This window comes from Enoplosus armatus, chromosome 3 (assembly GCF_043641665.1).
Source record: "Enoplosus armatus isolate fEnoArm2 chromosome 3, fEnoArm2.hap1, whole genome shotgun sequence".
In the NCBI taxonomy this organism is placed as follows: Eukaryota; Metazoa; Chordata; class Actinopteri; order Centrarchiformes; family Enoplosidae; genus Enoplosus; species Enoplosus armatus.
The window spans coordinates 11,496,231-11,506,557 of NC_092182.1; the positions used below are offsets into that span (position 1 = coordinate 11,496,231).

The 10,327-nt window shown below is 39.0% G+C and overlaps 1 protein-coding gene across 1 annotated transcript; it reads right to left on the reverse strand.

Moving 5' to 3' along the window:
- Window positions 1–8,983: 8,983 nt before the first annotated feature.
- Window positions 8,984–10,105, reverse strand: gpr25 (G protein-coupled receptor 25). The gene has a single exon (XM_070903510.1). It carries the CDS (start codon window positions 10,103–10,105, stop codon window positions 8,984–8,986), a length of 1,122 nt encoding a protein of 373 aa, XP_070759611.1.
- Between the last annotated feature and the right edge of the window lie 222 nt (window positions 10,106–10,327).

Here is a 10,327-nt window from a genome sequence, read left to right on the forward strand (position 1 = left end):
AGAGGATGTAGTTTGTGGTGCTGTTGAATTGTACTGTGTTATACTGACAGGTGTTTCTAATGTTTTGTCCACCCCATTTATATCAATGAGGGTAGGCTATATGCAGACACACCTCTCTGCGTAATGCAATACAATTCAACAGCAGCACAAAGTACATTCTCCATGATGATCATGAGGGATATCACCTGCCAGCGACCAGCACCTGTATGGTTAAGAGTATAAACGAGCAGCAGCGTCTTGTGTAATCAGGCTGCAAACCAAGCAAGTGTGATAACCTGAAATCAGATATAAGGGAAGTGCAGTCATGCAAATGAATAATAATCTCTTCTGGTCATGGGAAAATACAGTTAAGAGGTTACACCAACACTAATTCCATCAGTATTATAGCTACTTTCCTGAGATGGAGCTGAGAAAAAAGCTCAGACACATTTTAAGTGTGACACTTCAGAGTTGGAAGGAAAGCAGTTTTACCACAATTTTCCTCTTTCAATAATGTAATTACAGTTAAGCCCATCATGCCTGATGTGAAGACTAGTTAAACAACTTCCACCTACAGACACTCGTCCAGTGTTTAAGTAGCCAGTTGGTGGATGTCATGGGTAGTTTATATAAACCAGGGGTCACAGAGAGACAGAGAGGGGGCTTTGTGTATGCGACACGGCAGCTGGTAAAACAAATTCTTTAAATATTCTTGAGTCCTTTTATAAGTGTATGGCTAGACTGCTGCTGCCAGTGTGTAGAGCCATCAGCTGCCAGGGGATCACACATTTTCCCCCTCAGTATTTTGCAGCTTGGTTCTTCCACCAGGTGCTAATAGATCATTTTGCTCTAATGATGTTTAAATCAAGATGGCGTCATAAAAAAGTGCTATAAAGTTACACTAATGCAGTACAAATCCTAAAGCTTTAAAAAGGCGAACAATGCAACTCTTGGAGCAGCTGGGTTCCCTCCCACCTCTCTCTCTCTGCCTGCAGCCAGCTTTAGGTTTTATGTTGCCTAAAGGCTCTAATTGACTATAATAAAGATGTGAAAAAATACGACATGTATCTCAAATGAGCAGGCGTGCAAAAGTGGCACGTCTGATGTGGATTACTGAATTAGAAGTTTGCGCACCACCATGTAAATCAAGGTCTCTTCTAAACTGTGGCCAAGCCCATCGACTGTGGCTGAGAGCGAACAAGCTTAAACACATCAACACCACTTCACACAGAGAGAGACATTTATACCTAAAGCTCCTCTTAAGTAGCTTTAAATAGGAAAAGTCTGATTGTACCACACTGTCGGACAGTACTGAACTGTATATTCTGTATCAGCTTGTTGGAGCTCTTTATGAGGTTTACAATAAGTGAAATATTCAAACCAAGAGGTTTTTTATGGCTGTACCATCAAATTAATGTATTCAAGATTCAAGTTTTGTGCACTTCATACAAATTTCTCCAAAATGTAACCTGACATATTTGATAACTCTGGAAACTAGAATTCAAAATAAAGTTGTGAGTTTGAACAAAGTTTGGCTGCACAGCATGAGTTTGTAATGATGGTCCCACCAGTAGGTCAGTGAGGTTTCAGGGGGTTAAGCCACCTCTGTCCTCTTGCCCCCTGGCCAACGCTCAGGAATGTGTAGACAGCAGAAATATTTCAATGCACAGAAATCACAAACTAACTAATGGGACTACTGTGCTGGAGAAACACTTCATAGACATTAAAGTATGAAAACAAATCAAAGTCAGTCACAAATCAAAGTTTTCACTTTCTGTAAATTATGTGTCAACTTCATTAGCTAGGCATACTGTTACTACCATCATATAACAATACTGAGTGTGAATACGTGCAAGACAGCATCAAGCAGCCCTGTAACTTGAATTACATTGTTCTTCTTTAAAAAGCTGTGTTTCTGTTGAAAGAGGATGTTGAAAGCACATAACTTCTCTGCCGATCAGTGCAGTCATATATTTATACAGTTTATGTTACACCTTTAAACTTTGGTTCCCTTTTACAAACTCATGACACATCCATCAACAGGTCAGAGACTGTCCGTGAGACCCAGCCTTACTATGGAAAGAAAGAATAAAGAAGATGTAACAACTAAGAAACCTTCTATTTCAGAGGTTTACCTCAATGTTAAAGTTAAAAGTACTGGGTAGGTAGGTAACTTCATAAAAAAAAAAAAAAAAAAAAAGGTACCTTGTGGTATTTCTTCATCCATTTCATCCACCCGCTAAATCAGCTTCATAAAGCTGCAGGGCCTCGGCTTTAAAGACTCTCAAAGTTTAGAAACTCGCTTTAGTTGTGAGCTTTTCCCAAACCTTTAACTATCCGCTCCCAAATACTTCAAATGGACAATGAGTTCAGTAGCATTAAGAAACAACCCATTACGCACATGCATACAAAACGTCCATAATGGCATTGCTTTTTGCTCTTACCTTAGTAGCTTGTTAGCTAGCTAGCATCGTGCCTCATCTGTATCCATACAATCTGCTCTCCATTGGCTCCCAGATTAGAGCTGGAAGTTTATTTCTATTTACATTGACAAAAGAGCAAGAAAACAAAACTAAGTCCTCAGGTTGGGTCTCTGTGGTCTAAACGAGAGGATAAATCACAGCACAAATGTTAAAATAATCCGTTACTACCCAAACGTAACTTTTGCTGGAGAGGCTAACGTTACTTCTTGAGCCCAGTAAAGTAAAGAAATGCTGTGCTGCCTTCAAGTGCTGTCGAACACATGACCGAATTAACAACATCGAGTCTTTACCATGGTAACCGCGTTTCCGACACGCGGCGTATTAATGGACATGCATGTCAAGTTATGTTATCGGCGTCCATAACAACATGGTGAAAGCGGTCGGTTCAACTCAATGTGGTCATTTAATGAATCCAACAAGGTATTATTTAAGGCCCATGTCGTTGTTGTATTTCTACACTCTGTTCTTTTGCTTTTGGGATTTCTGCCGATGTGTCACTTGACTGCTATAACAAAACAATAGCCACCTTGCAAAGTAATCCTTCGATGGGTCGATTTGCTATTATCGTCATTTAGTGGCACTTGAAAGGGCTTCAAGTTATATGTAGCACTATAGTTGTAGGAATCACGAGTTTAAAATGGGCTTGTGAACGCCGCATAGATCATCCACTTCTCCGCTGCTGCGTGGGCGGTTTACCGGCAGTAAACCCCGTTTCATGGTTATTTAGCGGATCCTGACGTCAAAACCACATAATTGCTTCTCTGACATGACTAAAGGGAACTTGTTTATAACCAAAGAGGACAACATGTGTTGAAGTAGCCCAGAATGAGCGAAATATTCTTTTTGTTTCAGCCACTAGACGGCAGCAGTGCGTTACATAGACTTTTAATCCTGTAAACCACGTGATCTTCCACCGAAACACTGTGGGCCAGAGACCAACACATACTGTACTCTATGTGTATGTGCCCAAAAAAACTCTTTTGATACAGTTAGCAACTCTGAAATGCTGTTTACACTGTTTGTGTCTCAAACCTATTAACCCTGCAAAGGAATTAATAGGTAGGCCTAAAAAATTAAAGAATGAACAAAAATAAAAACAACCCACTGTAAGTTAAACAGATAAATGTGAAAAACAACACAAGAAGTAGCTCACTTTTACTAAATAAATTCTAAATTATATGAGTAAATTGTAGCCCACTAAAATGATAATGGACCCAACTTTTCTCAGGTCAGAATTCAAACTGAGATCATGAGAACAAAATAAGCTGGATTGCTTTACAGACCCTATCTTTACCCTAACATGACTTGAAAAACCTACTTATGTTCATTATTAAAGCTGAATTTACTCACTGTGCATTACAAACCAACATCCACTCAAATCAATCAACATTTCATGACAGATTTAATGACAGAGTGGCTTACGTGTCTTTGTTCATGGAAAAAGATGAAACTAACCATCACTACTGTGTGTAAGTTATCTATAATGTGCAAAATATTTACATTCATAACAAATATATTTGTTCTGGTTTGTCAACACATATTCTTTGCTGTTAAACCACATGGGAGATTCTGATATAATATGTTTAAATTTGTTCATTTTAGTGTTTTCTTTTTTCAAAAAATAAAACACGTTAACTGCCCTGATTTGGTAATATTTACATTTCAATAAACTTACAATGCTATATAATATGTGAAACTGTTCAAATTAAAATCACATAATGTTTTGTCACAATGTGACTGTTGGAACTCCATATATACATCTCATTTTAGATATTCTTCAGATGAACAGATGATCAAGTCCTCATCTAAAGGTAGACAAAGTCTGTTTTTCTTCAGTACTTCCTTGAGTTGAAGAGCCTCAGAACAACAATCAACCACATCTGTCTCAGCGGTTTTATTTCCCAGGCAGTTAGTTGTTTTGAATACATGTGAAATCATGGTCCTTTGACACATTTTAATGGCTCTTTAAGGAAGAACGGTTCTTTGGAAAAACTATGTGCAATACTGAAAACACAGTTCACCTATGAATGACATCTGTGCCCAGATGGAGAAGTTTCCATACAAACCAAAGTCACGACCCTCTTCTGTCACTAGAGAAGAAGTCGTCTGTTCAAATGTCATCAAAGGTACCACATGTCAGGTTTTCTCACAGGACAGACAGAAATGAAACATCTATTTTAAATATATTACTTTTCACCTTTCAACACGCACTTTTCTCAGCGAGCTGACTTTGTACAGATCAAGTGTATAGGAACAAGGAAACCACAGCCAATCACCTGATCTGAGAGATGCAGCGTTGGCATGATCTCTGTGTGAACGTTCTGCATGTTGGTGGTTACTCAGTGAAATGTTAAATTCCACAACCAATGTGCTACTTTAACTCTAAATTCAGTGCAGGTGTACGTTCAGCAGGGCAATATTGAAAAAACTCAGATATCACTAATGTGACAGTATCTTGTGCATGCCCTTTTTCATCATGTTTAATCTAAACTTTGGTAAGTAAAATTTGTACTGGGAAAAGAAATACCAATAATATGAATATGGTAGTTACGCAGGGAAAAGCTTTCACTGATTATTTTTTACTTGGTTCAAAAATAGTGTCACCTAGCCATGATGCCACCTTAAAATAAAACTATGAACAACCAAATAAATGACAATTACAGGATAATAATAAATGCTAAAACATAATGTAACAGTAGCACGTTGCAAGAAGAGAACAGTCATTAAGTGGGAAAACTCCCTAATAATGTTAGCCGCACTACTACATCTAAAGTTTGCTAATGTCAGCTAACATTAGCCACCATTAGCTGTGGTTATACCAGTCCAAGTATTACGCTTGTGGCAGCAAAAGTATGTTAAAGTGTGTTAAATTATTATGTATGAGTATGAGTGTTTTATCAATTATGAATTCAATTTTTCATTTCAGGAATGATGTGAAGGAATATGAGGGAATAATGTGTTACAGAAGTTATATGGTGTGGCTTTAAAGACCAGAAAACCAGGAATATTTTTACCATAAAATATTATCAAGATCAAAATCTGATGTAACTATATTAATATAACATAAATATATCTCCAGCACCAGCTAAACCTGTAGGTTTATACATAACATTTGACAGTGATTTAATTGTCCCCCAAATAATTAGAAAACTACTTTTACAAGTTGAAGGCAAGTTCACGTATCGAGGAGGATGACTGATTTAGTTCCCCAAATTTGAGTTTTGTAATGAGAGGCCGACGACCACAGAAGAGAGAGCTGCAGTAGTGCTGTGAGAACCTGGAGCGTTTGTAGTCTCACCATTAACAGTGACAGAAACTGACTGACAGCTCACCCACTGGAAAAGTCTGACGAGACTGAGTGCCAAGGTCACACTTTCAGTTTGTGTGTACCAGACTGGCAGAATGACAGCCGTTAAATTCATTAAAGGAGTTTAAGTCTCAACAACTGACATAACTATTTTGCTGTTCACTGCGTAGAAATTCAGATATTACTTTCACAAACAAACAAAAAAGCAACAATAAAAGTGTATAGAAAGTATCAAATATATATTTAAAATGATTAGATTTACAGTTCCTGTATTTTAAGAAGACATGTTCGATGAAATACTGTATCAGTGTACTGATAAGGTTGATCCAACATGAAGCCTGTCTGTGTTAAATTGGCTCTATTCTCTCTTGACCTTTAACATTACTATCACATCAACATTGAAGAAAATATTTTCATCAGGACACTAAAATAAATATTTAAAAAAACAGCTGCGTAAAAACGCAAAAATTAATCTGCACATATTAACATTATCTTTGTGAAATTCTGCCATTACTATAATCGCAGGTTTTTTTGGTTTGCACCCCGGCTCCTCATGTCTGCATGACTAAGTCATGACTTTGAGCAATTTACTAAACCTCAGAGCCGCCGGTGTCTGGCATTGCACTTCCCCTGCCAAGTGTGTGTGTTGGTGAATGTGATGCATATGAAGTGCTCTGTTCTCAGGTTGAAAGAGCAGTCCATGAACAGGTTCAACTGTACAACAAAGACAAAAATGAGAGTGAGAGTAAAGTAAACTTTTGTCATGAATATAAAGTAAAGCTGGAAACAGATTCCTTTAAACTTGAAACTTAAAAGTTATCTAATTGGTAAAATTTAAAAATAGACAATGGAAAGCTCTGATGCTTTTATTTAAACTAAAAATCAATGTTTCTTCACCCTGACGGAGGCTGTTTTATGAAGCGCTGATGAGTTGACATAAATGCATCACAGTTATGAGTGTGCAGCAGTTATGAGTCGACACCTCACTGCAGGAGGTGTGTGTGTGTTTTCCCTCATTTTTTAAAATTAAAAAATTAAATCAAAAGCACTGAAAAATAATACTACATATGTAACCACTTCAAAGAGAGATACATGTAAAATGATCCTCATTTGTCTACTAGACTACAACAGATCCTGTTCTGTAACAACAATAAAATACTGATCATCTGCATGACTGCTGTTTATTTTAAACTTGATACCAAACACGGCGGTGTTTGTGATAGTGTTGAAACAGTGTTGTGAGAAAAAGCGCACACTTAGTCTGTGAAACAACTTTGTCAAGCAGGAGAGGTGAATTCCTGACCCCCTGCACCCACAGCCTGGCACCTAACCTGGTTTTCACTTCTGGGACTGAAAAACGAGGGGGCACACATGAACATTTGAACTTTCGAATATCTGACTTCCCTGTAACACTGATGTGAATACCTTTGGTTTCTCAGAAGCTACATTTAGCTGTGAGAAGTGCCTGATGCCTGAGTGACTTTGTTATCAGACAGTTCTTATAAAGAGATCTGGGCCGAGTTTGTTTGCATACACATATTTTGAATGTGGCCTTCCTCTCAAGAAACATTGCAGATGTCAGATCTGAGCTGCCAGGTGTTTTCTTGCTTGTTGAGGCCTGGGAACTTTTTTTTTGTTGGTATACCTTATGTAGAATTTCGCCAAGTGAGACCCTTTTCATATTTTGAAGCATTTTCCGATTGCATGTGAGAATATCTACCATCTTCCACTGAATTGGCTGTTGTTTTTTGTTGCAGTCAAAAAGGCTGATTTTAGATTGCCAGTTCAGTGTCTCCTTGCATGAAGATAATCAATAAGATAAAAGAAATAAGCTACATTGGCTTCATCAGGGAAGTACAGCTTTGGAAATACCATGAAACTTGCAAAACATTTTGTCATTGTTTCTTGGCATTTTCTAAAAAAACATTTGACATTCTCCTCTTATTTTTGCAAAGCAGTGTGTACGGTTCATTGCAGATTGTTCCTACAATATCCTCCAGTACTTCATCCCGTCCCCATATAACATTAAAGAGAGAACCAACATATCCATATATCTCCTCAAAACAACACACGGGGGGGCATAATCTTATTACTGCATTATCTTATTCTAATCACAAAGCAAAATATATCCTTTGGATAGCCAGTGCTGATATTATTTTGGTGCATTATTGCATTATCACACCAACAAAGGACACTGCATATACTGAATTCACTCCATTAGGGAACTGCATAAAATGTAACGAGTCCCTACATTGTCTTCACAATAGACAATACAGAACATTGTTTCAGCTGTCAGTTACAAGCAACTACAGCTTAGGGGTAATGACAAAATTGAATTTAATAATGCTGCCAACATGTTTGCAATTAAAGTTCAATTTCTAAATCTCCCTGAACTTGACTAACATGACCTGATCTTTTTGTTACATTATTTCAAGATTCAAACATAGATAGTTGGATTCTAATTATTGACATATTGACTTTTGTCTTTAATATTATAATACAATTAAATCACATTATCATATTGCAACACAGTAAATCATGATCATAAATTCTGTCATCCTGAATGAATAGTGCTTTCTTTGGCAGATTTTTTTCTAAGGTAATATCTCATCATCATTAAAAAATGCAATCACCAATAAAACAACTAGAAAATTTTAAGTTAAGTTACAAAAATGTTTTTTTTTTGCCTTTATTTTTTAAATGTAACTTCATCACAACAATATAAACATTGCATAAAACATTATTAATGCACCACACACGTTATAATAGAGACATAATTAAACTCTTCAGTATATCAAAAAATAACAAAGCATGCAGAAAAAAATATCAGTTATGTTACACATTTTAGAATGATATTTACACCTGTACACTGATACACTTGTACTCTACTAATGCTGAAAAAAAGGAAAACAGTGGATGCTCACTCTTATATCAACACTGCTGGACCATATGGTATACTATAAGCAGTATTAAGAGCATGTTTATTATTTGTAGAATAAAGGAAATAAATGACAAAATAAAATGCACAGAGGAATCTTTTCTTGCCACGTATCTGGTTTTGCTCAATATTGAAACGCCCTATGAGAGAAATGTGCACAAATTCTCTCATTACCGATATGAGCAGGACAAGTTGTCACAAAGATGCTATTTAAGGATTATAAAACAATACGTTTACTACCTTCACAGTTAGAGATAAGAGTTGTGTCTTCTCCTCCTACTCAGACACCTGAGGCTGAGTTCTCCCACCAGCTGTCCCAAAGCTCTCCGTGGTGCCAGCGTTGGTGAATGAAGCCGAAGAGTTGAAGCTCTGCAGCATCTTTGGCTTTCCTATGCAGCTCTTGTAGAGGAACTCGGCCCGTTGTCTGAAGTGATGGTCCAGGAAAAAGTAAATGGCCGGATTCACGCAGCTGTTGAGGAAGGCCAGGCAGCACGAGATGATGAGCCCGTTTCTTTGCCAAGACTGAGCATCACAACTCAGATCAGCGTTTGAGAGCTGCGAGCCAATTATGATGACTTTGAAAATGTTGAAAGGGAGCCAGGACACCACAAAGACCACTACGATGGAGAGGACCATCTTGAGGGAGTGTCTGCGGCGGGCTTCAGCTCGAGGATTGGCAGCAGCAACACAGTGCTTGTTGAGATGCACGACTATGGTGCCATAGCAGAGCACGATGACTAACACCGGGAAGACGAAGGTGAGCAACGCCATGGTCAGGCTCAGGCCAAGAAAAAAAGGCGAGTTGTTGTCCTCCACGCAGGACAGGCCATCAACGGACTTCTCCACTCTGCGGTACACCAGGGACGGGATGCCGAGCACCAGGGAGCTCAACCAGACCCCAGCACAGGTGGCACGGATGCACCGGCTGCTCCTGAGGTACCTGGAGTCCATCAGCTTCACCACAGCCAGGTAGCGATCGACACTCATGCAGGTGAGGAAGAAGATGTTGGAGAAGCGGTTCACAGCAATGATGTAGCTGCTCAGCTTGCACAGCAGGTCCCCGGCTTGCCCAAAGTCCCAGTAGCCGTTCTGGCTGGCAGAGATGGCCCACAGAGGCAGCGTGAGGACGAAGACGAGGTCGGCCAGGGCCAGGTTGACGACAAACGTGTCCACCAGGCGCCCACCTCTCTTGCCTTTCCTGCCCACGACTGAGATCACAAACAGGTTGCCAAGAAAGCCTGTGATGAAGATGAGGTAATAGAGGACGGGCAGGAAGATGTGGGAGCCATGGAGGTGTGAGCCGATACAACCCACTGTGATGTTAAAATAAAAAGATTCATCGCCAGTGTAGTTGTAGTCGTAGTACTCAGAAAATGGATAATCAGTGTAGGCGTCCATTGTGAGAGGTGACAGAGAGGCTGTGCAGTGCAGCTGTTGGTCTGTCAGGGTTGTTGATCTAACCATGTCATCACGCTGCCACTTGATGATATCACTTGTGAAAACCACAGAGAACCTATTTCATCTCTCTTCCTCACACCTCTCAGGGCTGTCTTTCTTTGACTGTCTCTGATAACTTGCTCTCACTGTCTTTCACGTGTGATTTTAGTGAGCCAGAAACAC